The sequence below is a fragment of the Urocitellus parryii genome, chromosome 8 (genome assembly GCF_045843805.1).
Source record: "Urocitellus parryii isolate mUroPar1 chromosome 8, mUroPar1.hap1, whole genome shotgun sequence".
Classification (NCBI taxonomy): domain Eukaryota; kingdom Metazoa; phylum Chordata; class Mammalia; order Rodentia; family Sciuridae; genus Urocitellus; species Urocitellus parryii.
Window position 1 is genome coordinate 123,765,148 of NC_135538.1, and position 20,381 is coordinate 123,785,528.

Here is a 20,381-nt window from a genome sequence, read left to right on the forward strand (position 1 = left end):
ATGGCAAGTCTTTAGTTAACTTTGTAATATAGTATTTAAAGCACAACTCTTATATGTAGAACTCAGTATAATATCACAAAAAGGAAAATATTCTTATTACTAACATCTGTATTGATAAATAAAACATTATAAACAAAGTGGAAGCCTTCCCTGTGCATATCTTCAGGCCCTAAACAGAATTAATTATATAGGCAGAGCCTTATTGTTTCTATGCTGTTTTAAACTTGTTATTATAGAAATCCATTCAAATTTATAGGAAATTCACAGAAATAATTGAATTTCCATGTAACTGTCATCTAGCAAATGTTAACATTATAAATATCCATAGTAGTAATTCTTAGTATCAGGAAACTGACACAGGTATAACATTACAGAATTAGAATTTCACTATTTTTTAAATTAATACTGTCTTTTTTCCATTCTAGAATTCAATCTGGAATACCAATTTATTTTCAGTTTGTCTTCCCTGTCACTCTATTACAGTTCATTAGCTATTTTTTTAATTTTGTCTTTTATGATCTTAGTATTTTTGAAAAACATTGGTCAATTGTTTCATGGAATATCCCTTACTTTGGATTTACCTAATGCTTTTTCATGATTATGTTAATCTTATGCATTTTTGGCATAAAAACCACAGAAGTGATGTTGTACCCTTCTCAGATCTTTGTAGAGTGTGTTATTCTTTTTTCTAAAGAGAGGGTGAGAGATAGAGAGAGAAAGATTTTTTTAATATTTATTTTTTAGTTCTCGGCGGGACACAACATCTTTGTTTGTATGTGGTGCTGAGGATCAAACCCGGGCTGCACGCATGCCAGGAGATTGCGCTACCGCTTGAGCCACATCCCCAGCCCCGAGTGTGTTATTCTTAACCATGTGATCAGGGAGGTATATTCAGATTTGAAAGCTTACTATTTTTCCATTTGTAACTGATAAATGACTTAGGAGAAATACTTCTTAAATGTTTTTATTAGGGCATTTATTATTATGCATAATATTGGGATTCATTTTGAATAATCATACATGCATGGAATATCATTTGCTCCATTTAAGTCTCCAGTACTTTCTGTTTTCTTCCCTTCCTCCATCTCTTATTCCCCTTCTTCTACTGGTCTTCCTTCTACTTATGTATTGCTTTTTACATGTATGTATATGGTATGACCTGATCATTTTTTTCCTTTTTTATGTAGTACTGAGGATTAGAACCCAGGGCTTTGTGCATGCTAGGCAAACACTCTGCAAATTGAGTCATATCTCCAGCCTTGACTTGGTCAATTTTATTCCACTCTTCCTTTTCCTATCTCTCCTCCTTTCCTCTCAATCCCTTTCCTTTACTCCAATTATCTCCCTTCAATTTTTATGGAATTCCCCCACCTTTCCCCCATAACTTTGCTCTAGTTTATGCATATGAAAGAAAATATTTGACCACTGACTTACTTCACTTAGCATAATGTTCTCCATTTCCATTCATTTAGCAGAAAATGCTATAATTGTATTTTTTCTTTATGGCTGAGTAAACTTGTATGTATATCTCACATTTTCTTTACCCATTTATCTGTTGCTGCACACCTGGGATGGTTCCATAACTTGGGTATTGTGAATTGCACTGCTATGAACATTGATGCGGTTGTTTCACTTTAGTAGGCTGATTTTAGTGGGACTGCAAATTACCATAACCACTGTGGAAAGGAGCACGGAGATTCTTCAAAAGACTAGGAATAGAAACACCATATATGACCCAACTATTTCACTTCTTGGTATTTATCCTGTTGGGACCTCTTACCTCCCTTGGGACTGTGGCCATTATTGGGTGTTGGCTGAGGTGGCCTCTTGGGTTCTTCCAGAGCATTTCTGTATATGTAACCTGCCTGGATTGGTGTGCGCAGGCTAAAAGCCCACACACAGGCTTTTTTGACTTTAGCCCCGCCTAATGGTTTAATCTGAAATCTGCCTAGGCCCCTTAGTGATAGTGACATAATTGCCCCTTATTGGTTCTTGCTGCTGTCTATTCTTACCCCCTCCTATCACTATATAACCTTGTCCCTGACACAATAAAATTGAGATTGCGGCACCTCTATGGTTGACTCAACTCCCCACTTGGTGAGATTCTTGGCCAGGCTGGATGGTGGGCCTGGTTGCGACACTCATCATCTTGCTCAGCCTTGGAGACACTCGCTGGTCTAGTGCGCTTCACTACTTCTGTCGGAGGGTGGTTCCGACATTATCCAAAATGAGAAGTACTTTCAAACTTTGAAACTGTTCTCCTCAAAATGTCACCCAGATATTTAGCATCTGTTGGTGAGTCTTGCTGTTACAACTGTCTTGGTGTTAGCCTAATGGTAATTTTATGTTTCCTTCATTCCCTATCCATTGTTAATTGGGATGCTCTTTAAATATGGACTCAAATATTTGTTTTATTTTGTGATTTATAACACAATACTATCATTATTTGTTTTCTTGCTCAAATTGTTTCAACATTGGCCCTGGGGAGCTCCTTCATGTTGACTCCTGTGTCCTTTCAATATGCCCCATTGTTTCTCAAACACTTCTTTACTTTCTAGTACCCCATATTTTCTAGGCTTATCTCATCCCTTTCTGCTTTATCTCTGGAGTCTAACACTTCTCCAACAAATTCTGGTACCTTTTATTAGAGAATGGTGTACAGAAACTAAATATCTAGGCACTAGATGCACTGTTTGTCACTGAGTGTTATTGTTTCTATACCTGTTTAGCAGAGAGAAACAGGAAATATACATGACATGCTAACCCATGCACACACACATGTATGCCATTTCCTTTCTCTTTCTAAGTATTGTGGCCACACAATCTCTATAGCAATGAATAAACTAATTATAGCATAAAAATAGCCATAGAAAGTAATTCAGAGTGACTTAAGTTTCAACAAAATTTTATTTATACAAATAGGCAAGAGGTCAAATTTTGCCTTCTGGTTTAGTTTGCATACCAATCCCTAGATTACAGTTCTATAAACTGAAATTTTACTTGTAGACATTAATAAGATATGATGATTTTATTACTTGGTACAGGAAATAACCCTAAGAGTTATAAAATTAATAAATCTCTTTTGACAAACCCTTTCTTTATCTATATCCCCTTACTTTTAAACCCTGACCTCCTGTTATTTTATACTCTGCTAGTTCACTCATTATTGAAACCAAATAAACCTTAACATCTGTTTGTATGGGAATTTTGCTTTAAGACAGAACACATCTTGACTGGATTTTTATGCAAAGACAAGACATGGTCTATCGAGAAAAGAGGTTAAAACATTCTTTTCTTCATATTTTAAAGCTCATAGTCACATTAAGTATTACTTAGGTGTTATTTAAGGTTATTTTAAAATATGAATAAGGAGAAGGAAAATAGCGGCCAGAGAGGCAGCATCCTGTGTTGCTCTGTGACCCAGGTCTCACCTAGTCAAAATACAGCATCACAGAGAGGGTGAGAGGACCCCTATACAGAGGATTTTCTCAGAATTCACCAGCACTGCAACACCTGCACAGGAAGCACAGGAATCAGAGCCTCAGCATTCGAGTAGGACTCCGGACTCCAGACCGAAAGCTCCCAGTTCTAGCCCAAGCACAGCTCTCAAGCAGATTAGCAGAATTACATATCAGCACCTCTGCAGAACTCCAGACTGCTCTGCTCCCAAGTAGGTCAAATGGCTGGGCTGCTACTTACCCACAGCCCAGCTCCCCCCACCTCACCAGATACTGGGGAGTTGGAATCAGACCCACTTCATCTTGGATAACCTTTCTCACCATATTTGGTGAGTGCAGCTCTCAGATTAGATCTCCATCTGGCCAGGTACCTGGTTCCCAACTCCCCTCTCCCCCAGTGGTGATAACTTGGCACAGTGACCACCCAACACAAAAACAGCTCTCAATTGTTCAGGTGTGCATTGCGACCAGGGTACTGCCCACCTGATGTGAGCCTGGGGGTGAGAGGTCCACAGTTGGGAACTGCTGAGTCAGAGAGGGAATGGCTCTAAAGTTTGGAGAAAAACAGAGAGACCAGGATCTGGGAAATCTCCAGACAAAAGAGGGAGATGATATTGGGCTCTCAAGTCAGAGAAGCGGCCCCCCAAAAAGATCTGTGAGGTGCAATTTTCCTGCTGTGACTGGTAGGCAGCACTCCCAACTCCAAGATGCTCTACACCAAGTCCAGTCTTCTCACCCTGGTTACCTACACCACCCTGAAGGCAGAGATATCAGCTTAAAACAGACAACCTCACCTACTGGATGACAAGCAGGAAAGAAATGGATCTCTAAAACTAGAAACAACCCTGGTATTTTCTTTTGAATTTTTTTTCTTTCTTTTCTACCTTTGTATCCTCTGGCCCTCACATCCCCAACATATATGAAACTAAGAAATCTGCATGAAATAGGACTTTGAGGATTGAGTCATCTGAATAGTATAATAGAGAGAAGTTGCATATGCCCTGTTTTTCTCTTCTTCTCTCTTTTTTCCTTCCTTTTTCTCTCTCCTTCTTTCTCTCTTTTCTTTTTTTATTTTTCTTTCCCCCTCAAAATTTTACTACTTTTAAATCCTGTAATTTTCTAAATACATATGTGTGTTGGATTTATGTACTCTACTGTCTTCCCATGTACTTGTCTACCCTAAATTACTTCTTGTCTATTCCCCTGCTCCTAACCCTCTTCATTAGATTTTTCTTTCATGTTTCCTAAGATATATTAACTCTATACCATCACATCTTTCCCCTTATTATATCATCCTATGCCCTATCCCCAGTTCATTGTCCACTACCAGAAACTGTAATACTTTTTATGAAATTACTGATTATATTTTAGATAATAATTGAATCCAATATTTCTGGATATTGAGACTAAACTGTAAATGTATTAATAACAACAAATTGTTCATTGTTGATATATTCTTGATACTCAGATCTGTTAACATTGTCCTTCCTCACAAAGGAGGGATCTTGGAATCTTATAAGAGCACTACAAATCCATAGGGTAAAAACAATAACACACCAACCCACAGAGCTAGAAAGGATGTATGTCAGTTAACTCAATAACTTAGAGTTAACTGACATACATAGAATATTTCAACCTGCATCAAGTGGATACAGTTTCTTGTCAGCAGAACATGGATACTTCTCTAAAATAGACCATATAATATGCCACAAAACAACTCATAGCAAATACAAAATATTTGAGATACTACCATGAATTTTATCAGATCATAATGGAATAAAGTAGGAAATCATTGACAAAAAATAAAAATTTCTCCATCACCTGGAGAGTAAACAATATGCTAGTGAATGAACAATGGGTTACAGAAGATATCAAGGAGGAGATTAAAAAATTCATAGAAGTAAATGATAACATAGATACAACATATCAAAATCTCTGGGACACTATGAAAGCTGGACTAAGAGGAAAATTTATTGTATGGACTTCATTCCTTAAAAGAAAAAAATGTCAACAAATTAATGATTCACACTACATCACAAAGCCCTAGAAAAATAAGAACAAATCAACAGCAAAAGTAGAAGGCAAGAAATAATTAAAATTAGAGCTGAAGTCAATGAAATCAAAACAAAAGAAATAATTGAAAAAATTGACAAAACAAAAAGCTGGTTCTTTAAAAAAATAAATAAAATTGACACTCCTTAGCTATGCTAATAAAGAGTAGGAGACAGAAAACACAAATTACCAGCATATGTGATAAAAAAGGTAATATCACAACAGACACTACAGAAATACAGAGGATAATTAGAAATTATTTTGAAATCTTATACTACAATAAAATAGTAGACAATGAAGCCATCGACAAATTTCTTAAGTCATATGATTTGCCCAGATTGAATCAGGAAGATATACACAATTTAAACAGACCAAAATCAAGTGATGAAATAGGAGACGCCATCAGATGTTTATGAACCAAGAAAAGCCCAGGACCAGATTGGTACACAGTCGAGTTCTACAAGACCTTTAAAGAAGAACTAACACCAATACTCTTCAATTTATTTCAGGAATAGAAAAAGAGGCATCACTTACAAACTCATCCTATGAAGCCAATATCACCTTGATCCCCAAACCAGGCAAAGACACATAAAGAAATAAATTCTCAGACCAATATCTCTCATGAACATAGATGCAAAAATTCTTAATAAAATTCTGGAAAATCAAATACAAAACCATATCAAAATGATTGTGCCCCATGATCAAGTGGGATTCATCTCAGGGATGCAAGGTTGGTTCAACATATGGGAATCAATAAATGTAACTCATCACATTAATAGACTTAAAAGTAAGAATCATATTATTATCTCAATAGATGTATAAAAAGCATTTGACAAAACACAGAACCCCTTTATGTCCAAAACACTAGAAAAACTAAGGGATAACAGGAAAATATTTCAACATCATAAAGGCTATATATGCTAAGCCTCAGGCCAACATCATTCTAAATTTTGAAAACATTAAAGCATTCCCACTAAAAAACAGAACAAGACAGGGATGCTCTCTTTCACCACTTCTATTCAACATAGTTCTGGAAACACTGGCCAGAGCAATCAAACAGACAAAAGGAATCAAAGGAATATGTATAGAAAAAGAAGAACTTAAGTTCTCACTATTTGCTGATGATATGATTCTATAACTAGAAGACTCAAACAACTCCACCAGAAAACTTCTAGAGCTAGTAAATGAATTCAGCAAAGTAGCAGGATATAAAAACAACACCTATAAATCAAAGGCATTTCTGTATGTCAGTGACAAATCCTCTGAGAAAAAATGAAGAAAACTACCTCAATCACAATAACCTCAAAAAAATATACTTGGGAATCACCTTAACGAAAGAAGTGATGTATCTATACAATAAAAACTACAAAACCCTAAAGAGAAAAATCAAAGAAGACCTTAGAAGATGGGAATATCTACCTTGCTCTTGGATAGACAGAATTAATATTATCAAATGACCATATTTCCAAAAGCAATATACAGATTTAATGCAATTCTGATCAAAATTCCAATGACATTCCTCATAGAAATAAAAAAAAGTGATCATGAAATTCATCTGGAAAAATAAGAGACTCAGAATAGTTAAAGAAATCCTTAGCAGGAAGAGTGAAGTCTGGCATCGCTACACTAGACTTTAAACTATACTACAGAGCAACAGTAACAAAAACAGCATGGTATTGCCACCAAAACAGACTGGTAGACAAATGGTACATAAGAGAGGACACAGAGACTAACCCACAAAATTACAACTATCTTATATTACACAAAGATGCAAAAAAAAAACATGCATTAGAGAAAAGATAGCCTCTTCAACAAATGGTGCTGGGAAAACTGGGAATCTATCTTCAACAAAATAAAATTATACCCTTATCTCTCACCATGCACAAAACTCAACTCATAGTGGATCAAGGTCCTAGGAATTAAAGCAGAGACTCTGCATCTAATAGAAGAAAAGGTAGACCCTAATCTTCATTATGTGGGATTATGCCCCAACATCCTTAATAAGAATCCTATAGTGCAAGAATTAAAACCAAGAATCAATAAATGAGATGGTCTTAAATGAAAAAGTTTCTCCTCAGCAAAAGAAACAATATTTGAGGTGCATTGGGAGCCTACATCTTGGGAGAAAATCTTTACCCCTCACACAACAGATAGAGAACTAATCTCTAGTGTATATAAAGAACTCAAAAATCGGGCTGGGATTGTGGCTCAGTGGTAGAGCATTTGCCTAGCATGTGTGAAGAAGCACTGGGTTCGAGTCTCAGCACCGCATATAAATAAATAAATAAAATAAAGGTTCATCAACATCTAAAAAAATATTTAAAAAAAAATCTAAGCAACAAAAAAAGAAATAAACCAATCAATAAATGGGCCAAGGACCTGAACAGACACTTATCAGAAGAAGGTATAGAATCAATCAATGAATATATGAAAAAATGTTCATCATCTCTAGCAATTAAAGAAATGCACAACTGAACTACTCTCCAGTCAGAATGGCAGCTATTATGAAGACAAACAACAATAATGTTAGCAAGGATGTAGGGGAAAAGGCACACTCATACACTGCTGGTGGGACTAAAATTGGTGAAGCCAATATAGAAAGCAGTAGGAAAGATTCCTTGGAAAACTGGGAATGGAATCTCCATTTGACCCAGGTATCCCTCTCCTCAGTATATACCCAAATGTCATAAAAACAGCATACTTCAGGGACACAGGCACATCAATATTTATAGCAGCACAATTCACAATAGCTAAATTGTGGAACCAAACTAGATGCCCTTCAATAGATGAGTGGATAAAAAAATGTGGTATATATGCACATTGGAATGTTAAAAGAGAATAAAATCATGGCATTTGTAGGTAAATGGATGGTGTTGGAGAAGATAATGCCAATTGAAGTTAGCCAAATCAAAAAAAAATGGTGAATGTTTTCTCTGATATAAGGTGACTGACTCATAGTGGGGTAGAGAGGGGGCACATGGGAGGAATAGACAAACTCTATAGATAGGCAGAGGGGTGAGAGACAAACTCTATAGAAAGGGAGGGGCAGGGGGTTACCAATAATAGTGAAAAGTGATGAATATCATTACCAAAGTACATGTATGAAGACACGGATTGGTGTAAACATACTTTTATACAGAGATATGAAAAATTGTGGTCTTTATATGTAACAATAATTGTAATGCATTCTGTTGTCATTTATTTTTAAAATAATCAATAAAAATAAACAAAAATATATAAAAAGTGGCCATGATTAAGCATCCCAAGGTTTAATCCCCAGTACTCCTAAAATAAAATTAAATCATAAAATGGCAACAGTAACAAAAATAACATAAAATTTGTATGCATAGATTTAATCATTGGGTATATCCCTGGAAATATATAATGAAAAATTCATAAGCTTTGTAATAAAAATACAAATATCTGAAATAACAACATGCCATACAACTAGTATTTCAAATTAGTGAGGAAATATATTATTTAGTGGATCAAATAATGATCCTACAAAATAATGACAGCATTAGATATCTGACTTTCCAGTTTAACAAATATATATTAAAGAATAAAACAGATAAAAATTTTACTTTAAACTAAGAATGTCAATGAATAGGGATAAAATTAAGACAAATAATACTTGCATACATATGCACATAGAGTTGGTATTTAAAAAGTTTTATTGAGGCAGATAACACATGTTCCCTTATTAAATATACAATAAAATATGCATATACTTAATTATAAGAAATATTTTATGGGAATAATTTATAATGTACAGTGAAATTATATGCAGATCTAGTGACTCTAAATGTGGGATTTATTTAAATAATTTGGTATACCCTTATAATGGAATGCTATTGAGGCAATGATCTTATGGTTAATATTTTCTGATGCTAAAAAACTATTTATACTTGTTAGTGAAAGTAACTGGCCTACAAAGGAGATATGGCTCATTTACCCAATTATGTAGTTAACTTCCAATAGCAATGACACAGACTTCATCCACAGCACCCATAGCAGCACCCATAGCAATGAACTAAAGAACAAGTATGGGTAAGAGCTCTGAATATGGGTAAGAGAATTTTCCCATGATATTGTCTGTCAGGAAAAACAAAAAAAAATGTTCTGTCAAGAAATGCCTTCCTTTATATGTCTCTCTTGAGAGAGCAAAGTTCTGAATGCTAATCAACTCCATGATAATTAGAAATTAAAAAAATATAGATCCCAATGGTGTTTAGAGAATCCGTAACATGTGTATTTTTCACTTATTCTAATCTATGTTTCTCCAGGTAAAATTACTTAAGCCATATTTACTTTCACCTGGGTGTAGGGCAGTGATATTCACTCCAGGAGAAAATCCCTATTATGCTAAAGTCATATCACCAGCAATATTCTCTACATGCCAATAAGTGTGAAAGGGAAAGAGAAAGATGATCTACAGGATGTAGGTAATCCTCTAAATGTCTTGCATCACCATGTCTTTCCCACTCTTAGCTGTCTCCAATCACACTAGTCAGCACCAACCCAGTTAGCTACTTTCCTGATTGAGTCACTGTGTCTCTCCCTCTGCATATTCATTAAAAATAAATGTGTTCATACAACAAGAACAATCAGAAAAAAAGGTGGGGAAAATAAATTTCTTGATATTTTTTTCCAAAAGAAAAAGGATTTTTCTGTAGACAATAATTTTCCAAATAGTACTTCAGTCTTTGTTCATATATAAGATTTGAAAAGATAGGTTTTTATAATTCTATTTTGGTTTCAACACACACACACACACACACACACACACACACACACATACCTATACACACACACACATTTCTGACCACTCTCCTTTCTAGGTCCTGTTCAGTGACTCCATTCAAGCCACAAGTTAGACTTGAACTGTGGAGAATGCAAATTCCTACATATCCCATTTCAGAGGTATGAGCAGGTTCTCAGGAGATTGGATAAAATAGTTATTTTTCAACCTAATCACCTAATCAGAATAAAAAGATAGAGTAATTGATGGGTACAAGTGGAAAGCTGTTCTTGAAAAATTACTTACAATCCCAATGTTTTAACGATTTTCAGTATTGTAATAGTAAAATGTGAGAGGCATAATTAGATTATTCCTACATATTTAAGATTCTTGTAGACTCATAAGCACATACAAAAACGTTATTTCCCTATATAAAATTAAAATTAAATTGCTGTTTTGTGGCTACATGAACCAAACATCATGTATATTATGAATATATTCAATTTATATTTATCAATAGTACTTCAGTATAGATTTAAAACCAGATTCACTGTAAGTAATGTGGGATACGTATTGCACAAACAAAAATGTTCTTAATATTATATAATCAGGTTGTAAATTTAATTGGTTTTAACATCACTTTTGAATTCTTCTATTAATTTCAACAAATGTGTTGAATACTTGATTCTGCATTTAAAATCTTAAAAAGGAAACAAACTAAAAATTTATCTCTAAAGTTGCTTTTAAATATCCTATAAAATTATGTGATTTAAAAATACTAGAAAATTGCTACTGCCTGGATTTATCATTATGAATAAACTCATATTTAAGAGAATATTACATTCAAAAAGAGTTCAAATTTAAGATGTTTCTAAAGTTAAAATATGTACATTGTGTTATTTTCTTAAGGCAATATGAATAACTTATGCTTCTATTAGAGCTAAGCATTTGTTTAAACTACTGAATTAGTTACTTTAGTAACTAAAACTAAAAACATACCAGTATGAGACAAATTATCATTTTATGTTAAGTATCATTAGGAATATGCAGAATGTGAGATTCTATATAGCATATCATTCAGGCTTTCCGAGTAGAATTCTTTATTAGCTATGCATATCTAAACATTTAGGTCCAGAAATTAAAACATTAAGACATTCCAGACACAATTTTACTGTTTGAATATAAACACATCTGAATAAAACAAAAAACAAATCCTTCATTATTCCTAAAAGTAAATGATTCAAGAAAATGCTACCATGAGAGCAGAAAATTTGGGAGTACAAAGGATAACATCATAAAAAATAGTAAGTGAAGAGGCATGGAGGATTGCGTTATGATTCAATCTCCTTTTATTTATTAAGCAGATCGATGTAAAGTGAGTTGAACAAGATATGATTTGCTTTCTCATGATTTTTTTTAAATGCCAGCATCTTGTATTTAAAGGAATTGGTTATAGTTTCCCCTTATTTTTATAAAAAATATCTCATGATTATCTGTCTCAACAAATGAGTGCACATCTGAGATTTTGTACCTGTGTTTTTTCATATGTATATAGGACCTATTTTTTATCACATTTAAGAGGTAAAAGATTTTTTGTAAGGACTCCTAAGTATGTTATTAGAGAAATAAAAAAAACCTAGATACTTGAACAAGTATGATACATAAGATCTCTCAATGAATTTTAAACAAAATAATCTGGTCAATTTTATTAGTCATCAGGGGAGTACAAAATTTAAGTAGTAATGAAATATCCATTACTTACTACCAGATGGATTAAAATTAAAAGAACACAAAATACTGAGTGTAGCCATAGATGTGGAGCATTTGGAATTCCTAAGCCCTGAGGAGTATAGGTGTTTACATCAATTTCCAGGCCTAATGGTATCTACTAAATCTGAATATAATCTATGTCTAAACAATTCATCGGAAGATAACTTATATTTTTGTTTACCCAGAGATATGTGCAAAAATATTTATAGCAGCATTGCTCATAAAAGATGAACCTGAAAACACTTAAATACCTATCAATACTACAATGGCTAAATATGGAGTGGCATTTTTCAATACAATGCAGGAATAAAAATTGTAATTTGCTTTTACAAGAACCATAATGATTAAATCTCACAAAGATAATGTTGAATGAATGAAGTCAGAGACAAAAGCAATAGTGATGTATTATTTTTGTTTATATGCTATTCAAAAATCATAATAAATGTTACACGTGATAAGTAAAAGTATTATATGGAAATGAATTGAGGGTTGTTCTGGAATGTTGTTTGTTTTATTTCTCCATCAAGATGTTTTCATAATGTAAGAAGTCAGCAACCAGTTTTTTTATGCATTGTTTGTTTGTTTTGAGGGGTACCAGTGATTGAACTCAGGGGCATCCAACCACTGAGCTACATGCCCAGCCCTATTTTGTATTTTATTTAGAGACAGGATCTCATTGAGTTGCTTAGCACTTGCCTTTTTCTGAGCCTGGTTTTGAACTAACAATCCTTCTGCCTGAGCCTCCAGAGCTACTGGGATTGCAGGAATGCATCACCATATCCGGCTGAACGGTTTATTTGCATATGAAATAAATTTATATAAAGAATCAATAGGCTTTCATAAAATCCATATTATTTTGAGGCTTATAAATATTTTTCAGTCCTGGGACTCAATGCACAGAAAATTGATCAAGTTAAGTGAACTGTGTTTCCTTCAGATTCTGTATGTGCTGTGCAGTTTGTCCAAGTTTCTGCTTCTCTTTTAGGCCTTAGTTAATGTGGTTGCCATCCATCATTACATCACTGCAATTGTTTTCTTTGACATGTCATTGATATCATCTGGCTAGAACATGAATGTGCAGGAGTTTTTCCTCAGACACTGAAATATTGGAAGAGGAGTTGATAACCTTAGCCAAAATGAAGTTCACCTTCTCTATTGAGAAAAGTGTGTTTGAAGAAAAGCATAAAGTATGGGATGAATATGGTATATTTATAGGCAGCAGGCAGGAAATTAATGGGATTTCCATTTGGGGCCTTTGTTCGGTCTTAGATCAAAGTAAGATAACCTCTACAGTGATGAGTGGGAGGATTTAATAATTTGTCCCAGTTTTCTATGATAGGAGAGAAGAACAACAGGATACACATAGAATGACTTCTGGGCAGACCTAAAAGGCCATTTGAAGAGAGACTGGGATTTTCAAGGGTGTGATTCCACAAAGTCATATGTTTATCTCCATCAAACCCAGTGCTTGTAAGAAATGAGGAGAACAGCCCTGTAAAAAATATTCCTGGGGGCTGGGGATGTGGCTCAAGCGGTAGCACGCTCGCCTGGCATGCGTGCGGCCCGGGTTCGATCCTCAGCACCACATACCAACAAAAAGATGTTGTGTCCGCCGAGAACTAAAAAATAAATATTAAAAATTCTCTCTCTCTCTCTCTCTCTCTCTCTCTCTCTCTCTCCTCTCTCACTCTCTCTTTAAAAAAAATGTATTCCTGGTCTAAGTTTTCAGGGTAGACATAAAGAAAGGATAAGAGAAAATTTTAAGGTTCCAATGAAATTATCTGCCAATAGGATGCATTTATTGTGTGTGTGTGTAATACTACATTATTGATAGAAATTTAATATGAATATATTCAAAATGGAGTGAGTCAATATTGGAAGGTTATTAAAGTAGAAGTTAAATTTTTTTGTGTGTGATTTTGTCTAGTTTAAACAGTATTGAAAGGTAAGACTCTCTTTCAGAATGATCTCCTGGGACCATGGACTTTGGATACTACAGAGCCTGAGATTAATTGCCATATTGGGAGAACTGTGTCCCTGGGAACTTTTTGGATTCAATAGCTTGTGTCCTCTCTCCACCTCTCTTCATTTGCTGGTCTTCAGGGATTTCCAATCTCAAATAACAATCCCTACAACCAATACATGGGCCTCAGACATTGATTTATCACTTCAAGGTAAAAATTGTTTTTGCTTTGTTGCTTAAATTTCCTTTTGTTTTAAAATGAGATTATTAGGATAAAAATATGAAGAGCTTCTTCTCTTTTAATATATTCACTATTATTAATGCCTTGATTTTATATCTGACTTATTCCCATGATTCTTAACATTTAATAATAAATTGAGATTTGGGGTTAAAGTGATGTCCATCTGGATAAAGGGAGATAAAATGGAGCACATGTAATTTCAGATTTTGCATCAGAGTTAAATACAATTCTTCTACAACTCTAAAATGAACACAGTCTTATAAGTAAGAAACTTTCTCATGACCAGAATTAATCTCTCATTGCATTCTTTTGCTATTGTATATGTGTGAGAATGTGTGTTAAAAACTCTACTAAAAGTAACATTTGGCCAAGATGGGTAGAGGCTGTATTCAGGATTAGAATTAGAGTAACATGTCTGAATTTATTTTATTGCATTGATAGAAGTAAAGTGAAAAAAAAATAAAAATTATGCATATATGTATTTGTGGGTTTTGATTGGACATGGAAATGTATAAACATCTTTGCAATACATTTTATGTATATTACATATACACAAAATTTTATATATATATATATATCTAGGGCCTCCTTCATATTCTTTTTTATTATAGTGCTCCCCTTTCCCTAACTCTTGAGTGATCCCTCAAGGACTTGATGTTGCTATTTGATGTCTCTCCCCTACCACTCCCTTGATTTAATTTTTAATGATTTCAGCTAAATATCACTTTTATATGATAAGTGTAATTACTATAAGGTATTTCTTTTGACAATTATTTCACATATTTTGTTTACATGATTAATTTTCACAATAAAACAATTACAGGATATGAAATTATTAGGGAAGAATTTCAAGGCCTGAAAGATTTTTTTTTTCACATCCATGTAGAAAGTGCCTATTTATCCTAAACAAAAGATACGGTTATGGTCTTTAGATGTATTCATTGAATTGGTGAATATATTTTAAACTTTTGCATTCATAAATATTTGGAGTTTTTAAAGACTGCCCTTTAGCCTTCTGAAAGGTAAAAATTCTATGTAGGTTTTATGCATATTGAGGCATCTCCTTCATTCTTTTGACGTGCCCTCATAATGATAATCCCCACTCCCTCCTTTCAGATTTAAACATGTTTTTATTCAACATTCCCTTCCCTAGTAACCACATACCAAAAAAAAAAAAATGAGGGTTGTTTTGAATGTGCTGCATGAATCTGTATCCTCAATAAGCTGATGGAATAAATGAATTAACTAATCCCTAAAGGAAACATGCTTCTGATATTATGTGTCCCCATTATTAAACAGTTAGATGTAAATAATAATATTATGACTTTATTAACCAAGTGTTTACCATTTTACAGTAGAAAGAATCTTTATAGTCTCCACAACCCAAAAGTCATTCATATAAAGAAAATCATCCAAAAAGAATGCCCAACTCAAAGTTTATGCTTTAAGGCTGGAAATAATATGTATATATAATTTGCATTATATTAAGCATTTATTTTACTGAATTTTTCCATTTAATTTGAAATATTCTTCATAAGCTATTAATGAATTTAATGTATTTTTTCCTTTGGCATTTTCTTTCTTTCTCTGTACTTTTTTTCCTTCTGTGGAAGATTTTATCTCAACTTCTAATAGTTCTCTCTCAAGGAAAGACTTTGTTTCCAGAGTAAGCTGCAGGTGCATCTCTGTAGAGGATCTTTAACAACACCTTCTGCAACTTTTGAAGGACACTGCACTGAAATTTATTCTCTAAGTCACTGTAATTTGTCTGAGTGAGGATTTCATAGAGTTATTTTATAAAGTTTGATGTTGTCACTAGTGACCAACACATTATACTCTCTTTTTAATTCTTGTAATGTTTTCCTTCTTGTCTGAACAAGGTAATGGGCATGACCAATAGCAGTGCCAAACAAGACTTCGTTCTGGTGGGCTTCTCAGAGCATCCCCAGCTGGAAAAGATACTCTTTGTGGCTGTTTTGATATCTTATCTTCTTACTTTGGTGGGAAATACACTAATTATTCTGGTCTCTTCCATAGACCCTAAACTCAAAATACCCATGTACTTTTTCCTTACTCACCTCTCCCTAGTGGACATCTGTTTTACCACAAGTATTGTCCCTCAGCTGCTGTGGAACCTCAAAGGACCAGCCAAGACCATCACATCCCTGGGTTGTGCCATCCAGCTCTATGTCTCCCTGGCATTGGGATCCACTGAATGTGTTCTCCTGGCTGTGATGGCTTTTGACCGCTATGCTGCAGTGTGTAGACCTCTCCACTATACAGCTGTAATGAACCCACGCTTGTGCCAGGTTCTGGCAGGGGTCGCATGGCTGAGTGGAGCAGGAAATGCTCTCATCCAGGGCACTGTCACCCTCTGGCTACCGCGCTGTGGACACCGGCGGCTCCATCATTTCCTCTGTGAGGTCCCCTCCATGATTAAGCTTGCATGTGTGGACATACATGCCAATGAGATCCAGCTCTTCGTTGCTTCATTGGTCTTGCTCCTCTTGCCCTTGGCACTGATATTGATGTCCTATGGACACATAGCCAAGGCAGTTATAAGCATCAAGTCATTGCAGGCCTGGCACAAAGCCCTGGGGACATGTGGATCCCACTTGACAATAGTATCCCTATTCTATGGGAGCATCACAGCCAACTATATCCAGCCCAACAGCTCCTATGCCCATACTTTTGGGAAATTCATCTCCCTTTTCTACACAGTAATCATCCCCACCCTCAATCCTCTCATTTACACCTTGAGGAATAAAGAAGTTAAAGGCGCACTGGGAAGAATATGCCACAGAGACCTACGTGTGTAAAAAATGAAGCAAAGTACAGACTGGTCAATTTTTCATCACAAGTCTCTTAAATATCATCTTATATAGTCCTACACCAGCCTAAAACCACAACTGGAACCTCCACAGTTTGTATGATTGTACTTCACATGGCCTCACAACTATCTGTCCTCTCCAATCTTTTCACAGGCTTCTTTTGGGCCGTTGAAAGGCACAATTTCCCCACACTCTTTAATGTCCATTTTCCTAATAATTTCCACTTCTAACCCTCTCTTCTTCATTTCTTCTTTTGTCATCCCCTTCCTTCCTTCTTATTCCACCTTTTATTCCTTCTTTATATTACACTTGGTTTTCAGGTTTTTTTTTTTTTTTTTTTTTAGTAGTGGAACCCAGGACCTTGTTCATGCCAGGTAAACACTCTTACCATTGAGCTACATCCTCAGCCCTTTGTATTTTATTTTGAGACAGGGTCTGTCTAAGTTGCCCAAGTGGGCCTTGAACTTGTGATCCTTCTGCATTCACCTCTCAAGTAACTTCAAGTATAGCTGTGCAGCTCTGGGCCCAGTTTTTCTTACCATTTGTATGATGTGCTTTGTAACTGTTTTCCCTCATGCCTCTATGTTATAGCTCTTCCCATTAATATTCTAACAATTCCTGAAAGCAATTTCCTAAAAAAAATTTTTTAAAAAAACTTTTCTCTTTTGTCACAGCAAAAGCTATCATACACCTTGTGAAAATATTTGAGAATTTGATTTTTGAATTCCACAACTTCTTTTTTGAGCTCATGCAGTTTTGTTGAACTTTTTTGTATCCATGTTTATGTATGATTTAAAAAGTATCAAACAAGAAAGGTCATATCTGAAGCAGGTAAATTGGATATAAACTTTTGCTCTTAAAGAGTTGATCTTAGAGTATGGCTAAACATCTATATATGCAATATTAAAATAATTTAGTTTGGCTATTATGTCTTTATTGATTGCAGTTTTGTTCCTATTTATAATTTCTTCCCTTCATTGGTCTGTTTTTATACATACCAAAAAAGAATGCAAAATTCATCTTTTATCATTTGACATCATCTGCCTACTCCCCTTTGCACACCTCCTCTGCCCCCCTTGATGATTGTGGTATCTGATCTTAACTAAATAGGCTGAAGTCACATGATTTTCTCCAAAAATCACTATTGATACTACTGAAAAAACAAGCCAGTAACAAGACAGTATCAAGAGGTTGGCTTACTCCCCTCGATTCTAACTACATTTTGATAATAAGCCTTTATTGATCTTAAAAATCTGTCAGATGAATCATATATTGGCTTATTTTTTATATACATGTATAAATAATATTTCAAATTGAAAGCAACATCTCATTAGATTCAAACTTTCATGCTGTTGTCTAAAACATTAAAAATTTGTAAGTGTAAGAATGAAATGCACATAGATATTTAAAATGCATATATAAGGAAACCCATTGGTGTTGTGCTTTTCTTGTATATCAGTAATTAAGTCACTCTCATGTACAGATTGAAAATTCTCATTTGGGGTTTTGTTTCAAGAAAATGTATTGTAATGTCTTTGAGAAAATGTTTTATTTTCTCCCATTAATTGGTTCCAAACTAATCTCCATTTATAGATTTTTAACTCCAAATTATACCTTATAATTAAACTCTTTAAAAAAGCAATGAGCTTCACTATTAATTAAAAGATTTTAAATGCGACATAAATGCAGTAAGTGATAATAAATGATCAATCAATATCAATTAGCATGTTTTCAAAAGTCTACTTTCCTGGTCATAATATTCCCTCTATGGGAAGTCTAATTTAGGCTTCTTTTTTTTAAAAAAATTGATCCCATAAAAATTGTTATCTACTCTAGAATTATTTGCATAATTTGTGTTTACATCTGCATGGGAAAAAATACCTTAAAAATCTGATAGAAAATAAGTTAATTCTTACTTTTTCTTTGTAATATGGAAAAAATTTGATTCATTTCCTTCACTCACTAATGAAATGCATGGTATATTTGTTTTTAATGGTGATAGTAAAGTTAAAAGTGTTATTTTTAAAAGAATAGTTACTGTAAATGTAGTAGGAAAAAACTGTTTGAACCAGGAGAGACCAGAGTCTCAGTTATCGTGTTTCTAACATTAGGAAAACCTCAAAGTTTGTGACATTTTAGAGGTTACAAGACATGTAGTAAGAACTAAGTATATGTAATTTATGCATTAATAAACCATTGATGTCAGATCAAGTATCCTTGATGCCAAACATACATGTTTTCCAGGCCTAATTTATTCGAGCAGTCACTAGTTATTATTAATTCTCTACCAAGTTCACTCACAATAATCAAATGAATTCTGCTTTTGACATGTAAAATATATTTGTTTATTGTTTATATAAATGTGTCTCTTTTTTATAGACAGGCCAAAAATAATGTATTGCAATATAATGATTTTGACTCAGTTGTGAGCTAATATTTGTTACACAATTCTAACATGATTTTGCTTTGATTTCTGTGATTCTCCATTTCCATAATATGAGGGGAAATTTATTTCTCACATTAACTTAAAACTTAAAGATATTCTTACCAAATGTTGTGTAGCACACTTCATCTTTAATTATACATCTAGTTGACTTCCCAATCTATAAGTTGGGTTTACCTACTATGCCTATACCAGGTAGGCCCTGACTGGCAATGTTCTCCTGAAAAGCTATACTATCAAGGTTCAAGTCTCATCTAAATGATTATCCATATTTTAATTTTTATTATATTTAGTTTTTAAACCTATGAGTGTCTCTTTCTATTATCCTCAGTTATCCATTGGGTTTCACAAAATTCCTCACATGAAATGAATGAAAAATAAGTTTACATGAAAGACAGTGAACTAGTGATTACTAACCTTTAAGAATTATCTAAAAATCATGTGAGCAAATTACTGATGGGTCAAATCATAGATCAATATATCAACAATATGTTCATTTGTCATTCAATCAGTAAGAATTTATGAACCATGGTATGTTTATTATTGTGGCACTGCCAACAATTAATATATAATGCTGATGCTGGCACTGCCAACAAGTAATATATAATATTCCTATAAAAGATATTTCATGATTTAAGAAAAAGTTAAAACCGATATAAAGTTATACAAAATGCATAGTGAAAAAGAAGGCAAGTACATTGCTTGAGAAGTTCATATTAACTATGGATCAACAAACTACTGAGTATTATTTTATAGGCAGAGAGATAAAACTATAAATATGTTTGAGGAAAGAAAAATGCATCTCCAACGAGAATGTGAATGTGATAAGGATCAGAAGTCACATTTCTGAAGGATGAAAATCAGTTCATTGGCTTCTAATGA

At 34.1% G+C, this 20,381-nt stretch overlaps 1 protein-coding gene across 1 annotated transcript; it reads left to right on the forward strand.

The window, feature by feature from the left end:
• The first annotated feature begins 16,108 nt into the window (after nucleotides 1–16,108).
• LOC144256658 (olfactory receptor 2G3-like) lies at nucleotides 16,109–17,044 on the forward strand. Its single transcript, XM_077802030.1, has one exon. It carries the CDS (start codon nucleotides 16,109–16,111, stop codon nucleotides 17,042–17,044), a length of 936 nt encoding a protein of 311 aa, XP_077658156.1.
• Nucleotides 17,045–20,381: the final 3,337 nt, after the last annotated feature.

Coding starts and splice junctions, on each gene's coding strand:
- LOC144256658 (XM_077802030.1), top strand. CDS start 16,109: ATGGGCATGACCAATAGCAGTGCCAAACAAGACTTCGTTCTGGTGGGC.